The sequence below is a fragment of the Gobio gobio genome (assembly GCF_949357685.1).
Source record: "Gobio gobio genome assembly, chromosome: 7".
NCBI lineage: Eukaryota > Metazoa > Chordata > Actinopteri > Cypriniformes > Gobionidae > Gobio > Gobio gobio.
Genome location: NC_137103.1, coordinates 37868536 through 37888352, shown reverse-complemented (window position 1 = coordinate 37888352; position 19817 = coordinate 37868536). Strand labels below are relative to the sequence as shown.

General features: G+C 38.1%; 3 protein-coding genes across 3 annotated transcripts in view; 1 reads left to right on the top strand and 2 right to left on the bottom strand.

Moving 5' to 3' along the window:
- The window catches only part of piga (phosphatidylinositol glycan anchor biosynthesis, class A), an 882343-nt gene that overhangs the window by 115905 nt on the left and 746621 nt on the right, over positions 1 to 19817 (top strand). The window lies entirely within an intron of this gene.
- Positions 1 to 19817, bottom strand: part of LOC307129066 (uncharacterized protein) — a 538951-nt gene that overhangs the window by 56817 nt on the left and 462317 nt on the right. The gene's annotated exons all lie outside the window — the stretch shown is intronic.
- Positions 1 to 19817, bottom strand: part of clybl (citrate lyase beta like) — a 71937-nt gene that overhangs the window by 12155 nt on the left and 39965 nt on the right. The window contains exon 3 of the mRNA XM_079822278.1: positions 4251 to 4439. Coding sequence (XP_079678404.1) covers positions 4251 to 4439 — 189 coding nt within the window. The remainder of the gene's footprint in view (positions 1 to 4250; positions 4440 to 19817) is intronic.

Below are 19817 nucleotides of genomic sequence, written 5' to 3'. Positions count from 1 at the left end.
TGGGTTGGCTGGTTGGGGGAAATGAGCTGGAGGGATTTGGGGGCTGGTGTATTGGCTGTGCTGGGGGCCACCAGGGGCCTCCTGGGGCCGACTGGCAGAGGAAGCCCTGCTTTGATGGACGAACAAACGTCTAGAAGAATCCTCAACACCTCCTGCAACACACACACATGGAGGTGATCAGGAGGAATGCGTGTTTTGTGGCTTTTAGTCCATGTCTGCTAGCTTTGAGACCATCTATATGCTAGTGTCACTGACTGACTGACCATCTCTATAATAATGAGATCTACGAGTGGCTAAAGTGTCCACCTGCATTTTATTTTAGAATATTTTTGGATTAAAAAAATCAAAGCTCAACATTGCCAGAATCAAGGTAGGTTGACTGAAGAGGCCATGTTTTTCCAGGGGAAAGAAGTTTTTTGTGACATCTGTCTTGTGAAGCTAGTTTCAAAATGTCATAGCTTTCTTGAGCTGATGCCAAGATATACAGTTCCATTTCTCCCTGGGCCTGACTACAGGGATCAAATCCTCTGTACAAACTAATAGAAAAGATTGTTATTATTGCTTTGAAAAGACCTGTGGTTTCATCTTACCCTGCGAGTTCAGAGAGTGTTGTGTTCTATACAAATGATGGAAAATACAAGAGCACATCAGAGGTATTTTTAGTTTCTCATTTTTCACATTAAACAGGGCATAGCCTTCCATTTGTGGGATAAAATTATCATGAATGTCACATTAACTACCGGTATAATCTAACCATATTACGATGAAAACATACAAGTCCTCAATGTACAATTCAATGTTTGCTAAATGTACTGATACAATTTTGGAGAAAAAAACCCATTTGCCTTCAAAAGTTTGAGGTCTGTACATTTTTTGTATGTTTTTGTCTCTTATGCTCACCACCAAGGCTGCATTTATTTGAACAAAATACAGTAAAACAATAATATCATGAGATGTTATTACAATTTAAAATAAATGTTTTCTATTTTCTATTTTTAAAATGTAATTTATTCCTGTGATGGCAAAGCTGAATTTTCAGCATCATTACTCCAGTCTTCAGTGTCACACAATCCTTCGGAAATCATTCTAATATGGAGATTTGTTGCTCAAGAAACATTTATTATTATTATTATCAATGTTGAAAATGGTTATTTTTCTGTGAATGATGGATAAAAAATTAATTATTATTAATAATAATAATAATAATAATAATAACAAAACTGGCAAAAATTCAAAATGTTCTAATTAGAGTGTTGTTTATCTAATGCAATGGCATGTACTCATTTTAAGAATTTTTGTTGGTGAATCAGAATTTTTTCCCCATTAAAATGTAACGGGTAAGGGTAATTACATTTATACCATTGTTGGCATATACAAATGTACTGATATGCGATTGTTAAGTCGTGACGTAAGGAACGTAAGGTTGACTATGAGCGCTATTTATTCATATTAAACATCAAACATTTTAAAAAGTTAAATATTTTAAATACTTACAGTCTACACAACAGTCTCTGTGCTCACAGACATTAATATTTTAACAATTTATAAAAGATGAATCACTGTCTGGCCATCTGGAATTTTGGTATGGAGATAAAGGTTATGATGATAATTTTTTTTGTAGTATTAGACCACATTGTTTTTCTTGTGGTATGAGATAGAGCGTTTGGACCCGGAAGTGCTGCCGCGTGACGACAGACTAGGACTGGACGATTAACCGAAAAATAATCGAAACTATTTTAGAACCTCTAACCGATGTAATTTTCCCATGTCGGTTATTTCGGTTTTCACGTGACTCCGCACCGTCAGTCACATCAAGTGCAGTTTGCAGGCACACAGAAAGATGCAGGAGCAGTTATCTTTGTTTATAGATGCTCAGAATTACTATGGTAATTGCATGTTTTACACAGTTTATACAGGTAAGTTAATCGCCGTTCTTATATGCGCTGATACACACAGAGATTATTTTAGAAGTTGGTGCCTTGTAGACTGAGAAAAGACATTTATTTTTTGCTCACTTGGATGAAAGTTGTTTCGCTGCCTACGAGGCCACTCCCAAGCCACTCCTACCGTTTACATCACTTGCCCACTGCGCCACTACCCCACCGTTGTGTTCATTTTTATAGTAATAAAATAATTTAGTTCAGTTAGAGAACAGACACTACAATTAAAAACGGAAAGTGTCTGCTCAATACAGCATGAGCCGAACAAGAGTCGCAGCACGAATGCAGCAGGAGTCAGATTTCATTCATCACGAGAGCAAGGAGCTGACAGACAAGATGATCGCGGAAGATTTGGTTTCAAAGCTAAATGTAAACGCGCCTATTTAAGCTAGTTTGTCATTGTACCGTTTTGTTGTTGTGTTTTTCATTAAGAATAATAGGCTAATGAACCCACAATTCAAGCAACCCGCCCCCGAATTGGTGCTAATTCTAAACCGAAACTAAGATGAGTATGGTATTCATTCACGGCCACATTGTCATTCATTCACGGCCTCACAATCATTCATTCACGGTGCGTGTCCAGTCTGTCACGTTTTCAGTTCATGCCTATGGAAGCTTAACTTTCATAAGAATTTATTACACTCGCTTTGCTTCGCACCGCTCTGTTATGAATGCCTGAGCGGCCGTGCACATTTACATTCTGTGAGTGAGATCCCACCCCTATGGGCGGGTTGAAAACACGCGGAACTAGCTCCTACTACTGGCTGTAGTCTCTAGCCTCTGGCCAAAAATGACGATATTTGCGTCATCGCAGGCTTTTTTTTCAGACATAAAATTGATCTCAGTGGGATATATCGGGGGGTGGGACAAGAGAATTGACACGCCACGTCATTGACCCTTTTATGGAATCTGCGAAACATTTTTTTTTTGGAACTCTTTAATGATGAATAAAGATTTTTTTGTAGCAAATGTCTTTTAATGTCTTTTTGCAAATGCAATTTAATGCATCCTTGCTGAATAAAGAATTAATTATATTAGAATCTTATGACCCCGCACTTTTGAACAGTAGTGTATAGTATATTGAAAATTGTTGATTTTCAGTAAATATGAAATGTTGAAATATAAATATGAAATATAAAATGTTGCTCTGTTCCACACACAAAGCTGCCATGGTTAAGCTGGACTTGAAAAAAAAGACAAAAAAATAAGGTTGTATGGACTACTTTTATGGTGCTTTTAAAATATTTTTTGCCACTGCACTGTATAGTTTTAATTAGGGGTGGGGGCAAAAAAAAAAATCGATACAGCATAGTATCACGATATTTTGTGTGGGGATATTGTATCGATACAAGGACGGCAAGTATCGATATTTTCAGGAACTGAATTTCAGCTATTATTGTGCTAAATTTTAACGCAAGCGCCGCGCATATAACGCGGGAAATAATAATAATTTGAAATATTTATTTCAGACCGTCATACCACAAACAGCACATCGCTCTCGCTCACACACATGTGCGCAGTGAACTGTGGGTCTGTCCACGTTTATGTTTTAGTTACGTGTTGAAGTGCAAGCCAGCACACGCATGTGCGCAGTGAACTGTGTGTGCAGGAAGCAAACTCTTGCATAATTTGTGTTGAAGTGCAAGCCATCTGCAAACAGTAATGCATCAGAACTTTGTTTGCAATTACAATCTACACTGTCAGTGCACTCGTTCATTATACAACGCTTGCTGCGATAGTCGGTGTTGCCAGTATTACAGGTGTTACCGGTGTTCAGCCACAGCACCGGTTATATTACTTGCCTACCGTGGCACCGCCCCCCACCATCGTTTAGATTCTTTTACAGTAGCAAAAATCATTTAGTTCAGTTAAAGAACAGACACTACAATTAAAACTGAACGTGCAGTGTGAGCCGAACGAGAGTCACCGCACAGAGTCTTCATTCATCACGAGAGCGAGGAGCTGAATAACAAGACGACGCTGGAAGATTTGGTTTCAGCGCATTGTACGGTTTTGTTGTTGTTTTTTTCATTAAGAATAACAACGAACCCACCATTCAAGCAACTGCCGCCCCCCGAACTGGCACTAATTCTAAAGTAAGAGTAAAATGTGCTTGGCCATTCATATGTATTAATATGTTCCAATACTTAGCATAACGCTTTTTTTTTTTTTTTAAATCACAATAATATCGTATCGTGGCTTAAGTATCGCGATAATTTGTATTCCAGAGAAAGCATATAAATAATCACAGAATGCACTTTTAGGTCAACTGTTTGTTTAGAAATGCTTAAAGAGTCATGATTCACTCACCCACTGCACCTCTCCTGTGTTCTCCACCTTTGGAAGCATGAGAGCGGTGGGCAGCACGTCCACCTGTAGAATGACCTCCATGTCGGCTTCCGCCAGGCCGCTAGACACAGAGTTCAACCGTACGCACTTCTCTGTACGCCCCAGATCCAGATTGGCCAGCATCTTTGGGATGGTTTTCCGAGCCTCCTCCTGTCAATAAAGGAAAAAAGAAATAACTTGTGCCATTGTGTCAAAAGTGCTTACTTCACCACAGCATATGATACAGAATAAAATTTCCCAATGCAGGCTGGACCACAAAATGAAAGGGTGACTCAACTGTTTATGCTCAGCTGGGTCAGTATTCAGTGATGTAATAAACAAATAATATGATTGCAAATAAACACTGAATGGTTATGTTACACAATTCAAACTAAGGACACTTAACCTAAAAGGTTAGGCAGGTTTTATTGTTTGCTTTTGTGTACTGGACGACGATGATTTGTGTTTACCTGATAAACGGGAGGAAATATGTCACTTATGGAAAGCTACAAGCAATAAAAATGCAACAAGGGAAATATCTGTTTGAACTGGCCATTGGTGCACTAGTTAAAAGATAAAGATGCATCAGTTTGGACGAGCGGATGTTATGTGAATTTACGGGGAAGTAGCGGTTGGCGCCTGGGATTACAGTGCGGAGAAAGATCTAGTGAGAGGGATCAACTTCACTCCAGCTGATCCACCAAAGGCCATAAAGTGAAAAGCCCTGCATTTAATTCTTCCACACAAACACCACAGACACATGACCAAAGGAAGTGGAGGGAGGAAGAACCAAAGTTAAAGCCAAGTTCCAGGGCCTAACTGTGACACAGCAGCACACGCCAGGAGATTCAAACCAGATGCAGCTCAAGAGACTGAATGTAGGTGGGAGGGAAAGGGCCAAAAGATGAAGTTTCCATTGGTCTGAACGCAGCACTCCATCCAAAGGGAAATGTGGTCTCAGTTAAACAGGAGGAGGAAACAGTAGCTCAGGAGTTGTCAGGTTAGATCAGAGGAGGGATGAGAAACGCCAAGAGAAAGAGGGAGGGGAAAGGGGTTTTTCTCAGGGGTTAATTCAACTTGAATGAGAAACTCCTTGGGTTAGGTCATCTTCACACCGTTCACACAAAGAGCCACAACTAGGGTCACCTCTGCCCAAAAACTGTTGAACTTTAGCCTAACCATAACGACCAAATACATGGCATTATCAATGCATGCATAATGAATTCAATTAATAATAATAAGTAATTAATTCAAAATTATAAGTATAATAAAAATAATAACCGTTATTATTATTTGGTAACACTTTACAATAAGGTTACCTTACAAGGTATTTAGTCTAATAATCCAGTTTGAGTCCTCCACAAGGGGGTCTAATAATCATCCAGCTATTATTGTGTCAAAAAATAATAATAATTTGGTTCTGCACATCAGTTACAAGTGGCTTAAACAAAAAATAACATTATACATATTGGTTATAAAAAGACAAAGATATTCAATCTCTAGTCTAGTAACCCCATTTTTAGTTGAGTATGTACCATAAAAATTTGCCTTTTGAACTGGTAATCACAACCGGTCTGGATACAGACTCCCAGACTAGAGCTAAAATAACAACACTGTCAACCATTTTTATTAGAAAAAATAATGTGTATACAAGCTGTGAAGTCTTCTATATGACATTTGAAGCACTGCAGATATACTAGCAAAACAGATTAAAATCAAAACACTGTCTAGACACTCGCATGTCTAAACTAACATTGTGGTCCTCAACTTACAGTTTATGTTGAGAGTTGTTGAACTGCAGTGCAAACTGAACACAAAAGGTTCCTTAATAGGAAGTCATATGTATACTTAAAGCCTATAATATATTTGAAGATCACAGTGGTAATATTAGGAGGGCCGACGGATTTATGAAGCTATAACTCAGCATTCGTAAAGCTGTTCCATGGTGGATCCAGTTTGAGTCCACCAATAATATCCAAGACTGATCCAGTGTCTTAGACACTGCCGAACCACTTTTCTTTGTATGTCTGGTATCACATTCACTCTTGAACAAAAACATGAGGCTTTGAGTAACAAATCAACATCAAAAAGCACCTATATCAAGTCAAAAGACATGAGAGTAGCTAGAAATGGACCAATCAGACTGAAAAAACTGCTGAATTGTGTAACGCTATATCAAACCTTCATGCCACACGATTCTCTGCTTTTTATCACCACATTTTGCTTTGAACTGATATTCCAGACAGCAAAACATTTGAATTTCTATCAAGGGCCCGCTATCTCATCTCCCCTCACGGTAAATTGTCAGAAAGAACATTCTCAAGAAGATCTCGGGCTCCTGAGGGGACCCAGCCATTCCGAGCCTGAATAAAAGTACTTTGAAAGCTGAAATGTTTTACATTAATGGAAGCCCGTCCAACTAGTTGCTTCAAAAGACCCTTCCTTCCCCAATCACCCAGCATCCCACAGAGTGACCAGGAGAATCGCAGGTTTGAGGGATCTTTGATTCCTTCCATCAAGCCCATCATTAAAGCTCAACATAGTATCATGACAGCACGTCCACAAAACACTCAAAAAAAAAACAAAGGACAGACTTTAAAGTTTGTAGACGTGGACTTCTCATTTAAAAAAAAAAAAAAAAAAGGCCAGATCTTTTACATTTGTAGAGAATTTGGACTCCAACTGTGAGATGTGTCAAGAAATGGATCTGCGTTTGGATTATTCAGTGTCTAATCAAAGCGCCGGTAAAACGTGTGGTTTGTATGACATTTGAAATGTATAATGATTTTGTATACATTTGCATTATTAGACATGAGAGGAAGAACTGTGAGGGGGAGGGAAAAAAAGAAACTCTATTTGATACGTTTCCATTTAATGTTTCTAACTCTATTCTTTTTTCATCCCAGCTTCTTGCAACCAACCATGACACTTACGATGTGTAATCTAAGCAAACAATGTCTCATGGACAGTGTCTGACAGGTGACGCACCGGGCATCTGGAGCTCTATTCCAGATGAATGACTAACAGATCCAGCATCTGATTCCGCATTTGTCCGGTTCCGCATGAGAGGGAAGCCTGTCCCTCTAGGCTTGCTGCTAGATTCTCTCAGCTTCTCGAAAACCGCCACTTCTCCTCACACTGTGAGGTTGAAGAATGATCTGTTACTACTTCAGAGCACTGCTCAGGCAGCTCACATTTTACTGACTGGCTCTGCCAATCAAAACACAGGGCTGTAATTTGATAATGAGAGAGGGACAATATGTGCACTTTTCTTTAAAACTCAGCGTTTTGTGAGCCGCTGGGCTGCACTGGACGCCCAGCAACACGGTGATAGAGAGGTTGCGGGATTGGAGCGTTCAGATGGGACTTCAGGCCACTTTCAACATCTGCTGTTCACAGTTAACTGGACACTTACTGTTCATGGGCGCTATTTACTTCTGTTCTAGAAGTACTTGAAAAGTCGGTCATCATAATCTGCCTTTAAGCAACACAATCTACACATTTGTTAGCTGTGCCATTGAAAACTTCAACCTAAACAAATAATGCTTAATGTGCCAGCAGTGCCTTGTGATGCAGGCTGCATTTGAGAATTTCTTCTGCTTCTGAAGTGCTAAAGGAAAAACATCTAAGCTTGAGATGAGAGTGGGAACAGAAGATATTTGTGTCTCTGGGGAACTGACAGAGCTCAGTTTTTCTCAGGGTTTTGTACTGTATAAAATTTTTATAGGTAGCAACTCTGAGAGAATGATCTAATACTATTCAAAAGATAAACAAAACACACTAAACAGAATTCCAAATTAAAGATCTCTGTGACTTTTCTGATTATGAGCGGATTATGATTGCACTTTTTTCTAGTTGTGTTGTAATCATAACAGTAGTCCAGATATGACACTTTACATAAATATAGGGACTGAAACGTTAAAAAAAATGTTTTTATGAATATTATATTATATTGGAATTTTGTGCCTGAAAACTTTGGGAGGTATTATGTTTTTGGCAAAAATATTTCTTCATTACAATGAATTGAAGACCAATTTATTTTTGTTGGATTTAAATGTATCTAACATTTCTAATACTTTTGAAAATCTACTATCTAATGTAAAAACATAAAATTAAAAGAAAACTAACTTGTACTTTATTCATGGAAAATGTTTCATCTGTTTTTTTTTATAACATTAACCCATCTCTACCTGATCATGCTCTGTAGATTCCAGACATGAAGGTGTTTCTTACCCAGTTTCTTCTTGCAATGACCTGCTGGAAGGCCAATTATTTGCTAGACAAAGCAAAAGGTCGTATTTTTAAAAAGTGGCATTACATGGAGTACCCGGGGCACATGGAGTGTTGGCAGTAACTGACTTCAATTTTCTAGTCATTTGAGTAGTTCACACCTGCTACCAGAGCCAAAGCTTTATAACAAAGTCACCTTTCCATGTCCAGTGTGCCATGAGAACTTTAATAATAATAATAATAATAATGATAATAACAACATGCTAAAGGACACAACAAATCAGAGTAATAGTCCTTCAAAGTAGAAGGTATGAGCAAGTCCGGAGAATTATGCAATGCGATTATCTTGCTAAATCATACTTTAAAAAGCTGTTAAGAGACTGTGATCAAGTCTCATTTCATCAAGAAACAAAAATGAATAATAATAATAAATATAGCTGCAAGCAGCAATGAAAGGGCCAAGCACAAAAAAGGCACGATGACTTATGCAAGCATGGCTGGGAGCTTTAGAGCAAATGCAGAGTAATTAAATACTTTTTTGTTGTTGTTGATTATTTCAGTCGAAATATCTGGAGAAAAAACAAAAAACAAATTCACAAATACAATCACTTGTAATATGATTAAATTGCTTATTACTTTGTAATTTGTTGATGCTTTGTTCGAAAAGGTTTGGTCTATCAAAAAAACGTTTAATAACGTTTTGCCGGCATAGACTGAAGATGATCGGAGCCAAATCGGACCAACGGAGGAGTTTGAAAAAGTAAGTTTTCAAAGAATTTTTCATAATTTTATTAATTCGTTCATAAATGCATTTTACAACAAAATTCCAAATGGCCGTCATGGGAAAATTGGGTATCATTTGACTCGGTATGCTGTGATGAAGAGTAGGATTTCAAAGAAATTTAGACCAAATATGACATTATTGGTATCATTTTTCTTAAGGAATCTATCAAAACTAGTTTCATTAAAATAGACAAAATTAATCAAAAGCTATAAGCATTTTTGAAAATATAATTTTTGACCACAAAGTGACTTTTTTTTTTGAGAGAGAATTTTTGAGTACCTTAAAGGCATGGCGCAGATGACACATACCAAGTTTCGTAACGATACGCTAATGCATACAGCATTTTACCACAAAATTCAAAATGGCTGACATGGGTAGGTATTATTTGACTTGGTATGCTGCAAAAGTCACAAGTATAGAGTTATAAGCAGAGTTATAATATATAAATTACCCATTGGAAAATGGCTAATTTTTATATCTCCTGACCAGTAAGTGCGGCAAGTAGCCTAAGGTCATGCTTATGATGACATACCAACATTTTTCTCAATACGCTAAAGCATTGTGGAGATATAACCTCACATCCATTTTGATGTGCTCATTGTCAACTTCATTTGTGCTTTATTAGAGAACTGTTTGGTTCATCGAAAAGCTTTTAATAACTTTTTGCCATCATGATCTGAAAATGCGCCACAGTCTGAATTTTTTTCTTCTTCTAGTCCTTATGGTTCAAAAGTTATTGGAATAAACGCAAGTGCAGCTTTGGACAGTTGGTGGAGCAAGAGGAACTGAATTAGAGACTCCAAAATTGCTCTGGTTAATGTTTAGACGGTCATCTATCTGTGTGCCAAATGTTATTATTTTCCCACAAATGTTTTTATGGGCTGCCATAGACCTCAAGAGTAGTAGTAGTAGTAGTAGAGCAGGAGGAGGAGGAAGAGGAAGGCTAACGGATACAATAGGTGCCGTCGTGTTGGTGCTTGGCCCCTAATAATAAATAATAAAATTAAATTGCTGATTTGGCATAAACATTGCATTTGCATAGCAAGACAAAAAATGGGTTTGCATAACATGCTAGATAAAATACATTTTTAAAAGACTATAATAGATCCTACAAAAATCAAGTTGACAGCCTTTTTCATTTTTAATGTTGTATCAGATTCCTCATGGAGCTCACCTCTAATCATGTGTTGTTATTCTGATCAGAGCACCTTTATCCATTCATCGTAAATAATGCCATTACAAATCAACCGGTCTTAAACACCTCTCATAAGCATTTATCATACTGGGCGACAGAGAAATCCACACAGATCAAGTAGATATCACTAACACACAGAAAACACTTCACACACATCTTATGACATATCTCAGTTACACGCATCAGGCATAGCATATACGTGTCTGGTTGCATATAATGCAACAGCTATGTTTGGCATGCTTTCCTCTTCCATGGTGAGGACAGATCTTTATATGTTGTAGCTGCAAAACATGAGCGATAGAATGAGATATTGCGGCTCATGTTGGACTACTCTGCTTCCTTCCACAGGATTCACAGCAGACAGATGTGTCCTTTATCTTCAAAAAGTTCAAAGCATATACAATCATATGCACAGTTCTCTGCATTAGTTCTGTTATCTTTTGGCAGTAAATTATGGTCCGTTATTCACACTAATATTAAGTACGGTTTGTATAGTATTTTTATAGTGCCTATCTTACCTTTTTAGAATTTGACGGTCCTTGGTCAATGTCTATTTATGCTGTATGCCAAAACACAGTTTGAATATTACCCCCAAAAATCTCCTTTTCAGTCATACAGAAGTCATACCTTTTTTTCTTCAGTTTCTTTTGTGAGAATTCTAGGACAGACAGTTTCCATTTTCAACAGATTATTGATTTGTTGTTGTATTGTTCTTTTTTATTATTATTATTATTATTATTATTATTATTTAATGCTTTTAGACATGATTTGTTTGACATCAAATAAACCAACATTTTCTTTATTGAAACCCATCTTGACTTTGAGCCGGGTAATAACAACCTCCTAGCCTAGAAATCTAGACGCACCCTAGCGGCAGCAAATCTAATTTGCAGCCAGGGTAGTCTAGCAACTCTCCGTTGGCTTGCGAGCTGGAAAAACCAAACTCTGGTCAGGCCAATCACATAGTGTATAGAGTCGGTGGGCTTAACATACATGATGGCAGAGTTGCCGCGGTTCCGCATGCTACATGTAAACAAAGAAGCTGGCGAACAGCGGTCTTTAGAATCGGCTTTAGCTGCGACTCTGGAAGACTCAGAGTTAAGCTTTTGTTTGAGAAAAGAACAAAGAACGGCACTGAAGTCATTCTTAATAAAGGAAGATGTGTTCAGAGTTTTGCCGACTGGATACGGCGAAAGTTTAATCTATCAACTAGCTCCGCTTCACCTTTTTCATTGCTCTGGTTGGATGGCGCTATCCTATTGCGTGCAGAGGGAATTTGAAAGACAACTGTTTATCCCGCCCCTCGGACTGAGCCCTGCCAATGGTGAGTTCCCAGACCCAACATCTTGATGTGGGTCTGGCTTGTCAGGCTAACAACCTCCTTAAAGTGAACTAGAAAAAACACAGGGCTCACTAAAGCCTCAAACACCCAAATCTAACAAAAACATGTACATAGATGTCCAATTTATCGTGTCATAATATTGAATTTGCATAAAAAAAAGCTAAAATGATGCAAGTACCGTGATGGAAGAAATCTTTCAATCTCTTCCTCAATCATCAACTCTCTCATTCAGTTCCAAGCAATCGGGACCACCCTACTTCATTGACCCCTCAATAAACTTTAGCCTAGTATGACTACACAGCGCACAGCTCCTGTGACGAAGGTATGACAGACAGACACACACACACACACACACACACACACACACACACACACACACACACACACACACACACACACACACACACACACACACACACACACACACACACACACACACACACACACACACACACACACACACACACACACACACACACACACACACACACACACACACACACACACACACACACACACACACACACACACACACACACACACACACACACACACACACACACACACACACACACACACACACACACACACACACACAGGGTTGACTGGCAGGCAGTTTCTGGCAGCACACAAGCTATCAGAGTTCACTAATGCTGGGGATCCATTTTCTGGGTAAACGCCTCAGATCGCTGTTTGTTTCTCTTGGCAGCAGAGCGCCCTGTGTTCCTCTGCTGCACTCTTTGATGAGAACCCTCTCTTCTTAAAGGAATAGTTCATCCAAAAATGAGCACACTGTTATTATTTTCTCAACCTCATATCACTCCAAACCTGCATGATGTTCTTTCTTCTTTTTGTCTTGGAACACAAGAAGAGAAGTTTAGCAGAATGTAAAAGCTACTCTTTTTCATACAATAAAAGTGCATGGGGACTGGGACTGTGACTGGTGATCAGCAACCTCCCAGCTCAAATGAAGAGGGCTAAATATTAGGGCTGAGTAAAAATTATAAATTTCTTGATTTTAATCTATTCTCATTGAATCCCAAGAATTGATTAGGCTTTCCTGTTTTCAGTTGATAAATTAACGGAACATTGTAGAGCCCCTCCCATCCAATAAATCGCAAAAACCTTTGTGCTTTGTTATTTTTGATATGAAACAAAGTCTCAGATTTCAAATTACGAAATTCCAAAAATAAATTCCATTTTGGCGCTGTTTAATGTGGCGTGACAGTTCGCAGTCGCACCTCAGTTCAAGAGAAATAAACGTGAATGAACATCAGAAGGAATGTTGAAAGATAAGATACAGTACAACTTACCGAAATCCGTATCACGTATCATGTAATCCATGTCACGTAACTTCACATTTACCCCAGAAAAACCATATTCAGTAACCATAAACTTGTTAGTGAGCTAAAAAAACTCTAGAGAGGAGAATTTTGATACATATATATGCACCACATTACATATTCATTATAATTTTTTTTAAGTTCTTCAATATTTAATGCATGTTTGAGTAAATCAGTAGTTTTTTATGACAGCCACCATTTAAATGTTTATATTTAAAAAAAAACTAATTGGAGTACAAATGAAATGATGTAATTGTAAAGTTAGTATTATGACATTATTATTATAAAAAAAAACATCCTTGAGTGTAATTTAAGTGTTTGTATACAAATAAGTACATTTGGTTTTTTGATTTTATTGTGTCATTGTTACAGTGTAATTATATATTAAGTACTGAGTAATATTAATTAACAACATGTACTTACTATAGGGTTATGGTAGGATTAGGGTTTGGTTGATTGGTTAGTTGCATGTAATTATGCATAATTCACTTTTATTACTATGGTAAGTACATGTAACATATGTAACAACAACACTGTAAAATAAAGTGTTACCATAAATTATAACCTTTAATATTATAGTAACGTAGTACTAACTAACACCAATGTATAGTTTACAGCATTAGTTGAGAGATTTATCGAATTGCATCAAAATCAGAATCGAATGATTGTGAATAGAAATTGAATTAAATCGTGAAATTTGTGTCAATACCAAGCCCTACTAAATCTTCTTATTTAGCAGTATTTGTAATGTGGACTTCACTAACGCTCACTAAATCTACACATCACTACACTATTGCAATGCCTTGTGGCACTCCCTCTTTGAACTGACCCACTGAGAGTGTGGCAGAAGATATCTGAGATGACTTCAAAATACCGGCATTGCATTTTAAGCTTCTATATCAGATAACAGTTGGTTGCATAGATTATGGTAAATTGGAGATTTTGACAGGAAGCCAAAGTATTACACTTTCAAATAAGATCAAGCTGTAATCCAAGACTACAATAGTGTGTTTTGAGCCAGTGCTGACAAACAGAAGATGCATACTGTACTTGTGAATGTATATGAGAGCAAAAGATAACAGAAATGTTCTCACAGTGGGCGCCATTGCTATGGAGCTATGCTGCAAGAAATTTTAGTCATAGCTGACATATGAACTACATATTGCATATGTTAATAATATAAGCTATGTGAGACTTTTCTTTTCACCAAATCAGTTGATCTACTGCCACCACCAGGGCTGACAAAGAAAAGACCAAACACCACAACATAAACAGACACATGACAGTCTGCTGTGATACAGTCACAACATTTGAGCTTTTAATATCACAGACATTCAGTCAGTAACTTTGTGTTCTTGACATTCGTCTGGGCTTGATTTACACGACAATTTAAAGGTTTGGGGTCGGTACAATTTTTTAAAGTCTTTTCTGCTTTTCTTTGATCAAAAATAGTAGAAATAGTAATATTGTGATATATTACAATTTAAAATAACGGTTTAATATATTTTCAAATGTAAGTTATTCCTGTGATGCCAAAGCTGAATTTTCAGCATCATTACTCTAGTCTTCAGCGTCACATGATCCTTCAGAAATCAATTTAATATGGATATTTACTGCTCAAGAAACATTTGTTCTTAATATTAACATTGAAAATAGTTGCTTAATATTTTTGTGGAAACAGTGATACTTTTTGTTCAGGGATCTTTGATTAATAGGAAGTTAAAAAGAACAGCATTTAATTGAAATCGATAACGTTTTTAACATTAAAAATGAATTCATAGCCACTTTTAATCAAAATGTGCCCTTGCTGAATAAAAAAAAAATATATATGTTTCAATGAAAAAAATACTAACCCCAAAACTTTGAATGGTAGGCTATTTGTTTAAGGCAGCGGCTATTTGCACGGTGCAAATAACATTAGATGTTATTTACACTAAGTGAAAATAGCATTTTCTTAGCAGAGTGTAAATTATTATATTTAATAAAATTATTAAATGGATGTCGCCTTAATGGGACAATAAAAGCCCTCCATACACACTAACCCTACCCAAAAAAAGCTTTTATTATTATTATTAAACATTTCGTTAGACACTTTACTTCCACTTTTAGAACATTTTCTTAAATTTTATTGAAAGTAAATGCCTTTCCGATGTGATGGGAAAAGGGGGAAGAGCAAGCTCGGCAAAAGGTGGATTGGATCACGTCAAAACCAAGATTCTTAAGCCTTACGCTTTACTGACTACGCTACTGAAGCGTTGAAATACATGCGTCTTTTTTATTTTTATATTGTTTGGCCCAACCAGGCATTGTTAGGCGAAGCTAGTGTGAATAGCACTTGCCAAAAAGGCATGCTATTTGCACTTGGTGTAAATAGACACTCTGTCAAAGGAATCCTACTCAAATTAAATTATAATGATATAATTTGTTATACATTTAAAAATGTTATTTTAAAATTGTATTACCCTATCAAATAGCTTCAGATTGTTACAGTAGCTTGACTATCATTTAAACATCTGAAACCAAGATACTTATTATTTTAAGCAGCTTCCTCAACACTGATCTGGATTTTCAAAAACGTCAAAATCAGAACCTAAAAGAAGCAAACACTTCTCCATCAGGCTAAGCCGAACCAGCAAACCTGTTGCTTAGCAAGATGTTTCACACTTGCACTGCTGCTAAAGAAAGAGTGTAGAGAAGTGATGAGAAAGTAAGAGCAAGGGAGGGCAAATCAGAGGGAGGTAAAAAAAAAGAAGAAAAAAAGAGCAGGGATAACTGTCATGATTCCAAGCATCAGCCGCTGCCACCCACAGGTGAGTGCATCAGATAATACAAGGGCCGATGCCAGTGACACTGCACCTCAGAAAAGCAACAAGGACACACACACACACACACACACACACACAAACATACAGACAGCCATCACAGCTCGAGTGTGCCCGTAAGCAGGGGGATTTATTCTCTACATACGGTGCCGGGTGGTTTGAGAGAGCTCGGAGCTGATCACAGAGGATCCGAAAACAACATCCGTCCACTTTCACACTTCAGTGGAAGAGGTGGCCCCTCCCGGCAGGGCTGCGTAGTCTTGCCATCTGGAGAATAAATCGAGTGTGAAGTACAGTATAGTTTGGGACCAAGCTCCGTGGCGGCAGCTCAGCAGTCAGTTCATTAGTTCCAAACTTCCAGGGATTGGAGCTGGGCGGGGGGCAGTGCGGAGCGAAGCTGCCGCAGAGAGAAAGGGGAGGCGAGCAGGGAAGGAGAGGGGGAAAAAGGAGCCGTTGAGTGGAATGCCCCAAACTGAGCGGCAGTCTATAGGGCATCTCTGCCACAAAACACACAAATAAACAAACTCGCCCCCGGAGCGAAAAAAGACAGGTGTAGCCATCAGCCCCTGCCGGAGGGAGAAAAGGACAACTTCCCACCCCTCCTTATCAGTAAGGGGAGATATATTTACATACTAAGTGTGTGCTAGAGTGTGCAGAGGTGTAGCCATCATTTCAGAAGTGAGGACAGAAATGTCAGGTGTAATAATTTCTTTTTGACATTTGTCTAATTGACAGGTCTTATTTTTTTCTTATCTCTTGCTTTCAACTCAAATACAGAGCAGAACATGAGATCTATAATATAATAATAATCTTAAAGGGGGGTGAAACACTCAGTTTCAGTCAATCTCATGAAAATCTTGAGTACCTATAGAGTAGTATTGCATCCTTCATATCTCCGAAAATACTTTAGTTTTATCATATTTATAAAAGAAAGATATACTGTACCGAGTCTTTCCGAAAAAAGAGGTGTTCCGAGCGGCTGGAGGCGTATCGTGTGGGCGGAGCTAAACAGCCACGAGCGCGTGCAGCTATTGCATCGAGAGCGTCTGAGAGCTTTGACATCCTTAAACGTGGAAAAGAAAACGTTATCCGAAATAAACCATGACTATCAATCAGATTCAACCACACATATATGATCCAGAATCTGATCCGGAGGCTGAAATTGAACAGGAGCAGCAGCAGCAACTACTACAGCAGGACGTCTCTATGTGGTATGTACTGTATAGCTGCGTCCGAAATCGAATACTTCTCTACTATATAGTATGTGAGAGTAGTATGTCCGAATTCATAGAGTTCGAAAAACAGTAGGCGAAAAGTACCCGGATGACCTACTACTTCCGGCTAGATTCTGAAGTGCGCATACGATGGACACTTTACTATCCCATGAGGCCACGGGAGGCGATTTATGAATGGCGGTGAAGGGACGCAACTGACGCTGGTTGGTCACATGATCATGACAACATGGCAGATGTAGTACGCACTGATTACATTCATACTACCTTCATTCATACTATATAGAACATACTTTTTTAACGGTCGCAAAGTTCGTTCAAATTCAAATGTAGTACCTACTCACATAGTACGTGATCTCGGACGCAGCCTAACTGTATATATTTGCTTAGCGGCTTGTCATGCGCAAGTTTTACAACATTTGTGTTTGTGTTTACTCATGGTAAACACTCATTGTGTTTATGAGGACATAAACCAGATTTATAAGGACTTAAAGTTAGCAGTAGCAAGCAGAATGGTTTTGCACGTCATGTTTATTTGAGGTGCACTTACACGCCGATAGCTAACAACACAAAGACATTTGAAGCAGTTTTACTCACCCCCTTCTTCCAACGCACGACCGTGAACCTTAATTGCTGGGAGCGCTCCATCTTTCAGCATTAGAAGAGCAACAAATCCGGTGTTGAACTGGGCCTTGTTTATAAAACGATCGTCGCCGGAATGCAGGGAACAAACAAAAACACTTGCACAACTCTGTTGGTGCTCCGGAAAAACAAACTCCATCCATTGTCCCATTAACGCTGGGTTCTTTGGGAAGCTGTACAGGGTTGTCTTGCCCTTACAACCAAAAACACACTTCTTTGGTGACATTGTTGATTTCGTGAAGTCCTGTGACTGCAGCGCAGCCGGTTTCCCTAAAGCAGAGCAAAGCACGTTAATGGGCGTGCATTTGCTCTCCTGCTCTGGTCGCGCGCACGCACACCCTTACGGGAGAAGGGCCAGTACGGCCCATACAAGGACATTACACCCTTGTTGACGTCACGCAGACCCATACTCGAAAAAAAACTTTCCGAAACTTGTGAGAAACCGGAAGGAGTATTTTTGGCACAGAAATACTCCTTAAAACGTCCAACTTTTTTTTGAGTGAAACTTTGTCCATGTTTAGCATGGGAATCAAAGTCTTTAACAGTGTAAAAAACTCAGTATGCATGAAACAGTATTTCACCCACCCTTTAATAATAATTCCTATATTTTCCTAATGACAGTTGTGGGATTGGGTTTATGTAAGTACTAGAAACACTTGTGCATTAAGCCATCATGGATTTTATACAATGTAAAAAAATTAATAGCATGTGTTTTTAAAGCCACTCTATGGAAAAGTATACTTTATTGTTATGAAAATATCCTCGAGATGGGGTGGGTGGTGTGGTGTAAACAACAATAATGCTTGTGGCACGCAGACAAAATCAAATCATCCAATTGAAACAAACAAATATTTTCAAGCACTTTCAGTCTGGGAAGTCCTCCTCATCTATCAATGTACAAAACATGCATGCCATGTGTTGTGATTCTACTACAGCTCAACAGTGTATTCTTTATAAAATGACAGCCACAAAAATAAGATAAAAGGACTACATGACTCCTAAAATGTTCCAAAATCTAGTGAGGGGCCTCTTGGCCTACTTAGGAACCCCATAAGGGACTAACTCAGAGTGCTCTACATAGGCAGCAACTCTTTGGCATGCAAGTGCTCTGCATGGAAGACTCAAATGACAATTGATTTCAGTAGAGTTTGATGTTAGCATGTTGCTAAGCTAACAGCACAATATTCTAAAAAGCATAAAATACATAATACAGATACAGACAATTATTTGGTAAAAATTCATCCCAAAATGTTTTTTGTGTTGAATGAAAAACTATTTTATGCTGATATTCAATAAATAATTAATTAAGTTAAGTATGAAACTTGTACTTAAGAATCACAATAAACTATTCTTCCACCAAGGAACAACAAAAATGCAACCATTTACTCACCTTCATGTCATTCCAAACCTGTATTTTGTTCTATACTTGTACTCTTTCATTTAAAGTTTACAGAAAATATTTTGAAGGATTTCTCTTTCTTTCTATACGGGGAACAAGACTTTCAATCAGACATTACATTTTTCCATCTTCCTATTATTTTCTACTCTCTCTTCAATCATCTCTTTAATAAAATTTACCAAAAGCCCCAAATTAAGATTTTGAATTTTACAGCAAGAAGCTATCAAAGCCCAGCTATACAAAACTGAACAATTCTGAATAACGACACAATCTGAGTGTGTATATGTGTGCATGTATATGTGTGTGACTCTCTCGTTTTCTGTCCCCGGCACCGGCCCATACAAAACTAACTGAGCTGCGGGAGGAGTGTCATTTAGTGGCATGGAAAATAAAACATCTATCTATAGGTATACTCAAACCCCCATGGATTTTCAATTGCCAGGATGGGGAAAACAGCTGAGAGTGTGGGAAGTGAAAGAGCGGGTGCAGAGGAGCGTAGTGTGTTTTATTATTGAGTTAATAACTCATTTTTACATTACGCAGTTGTGTGCTAGCAAATA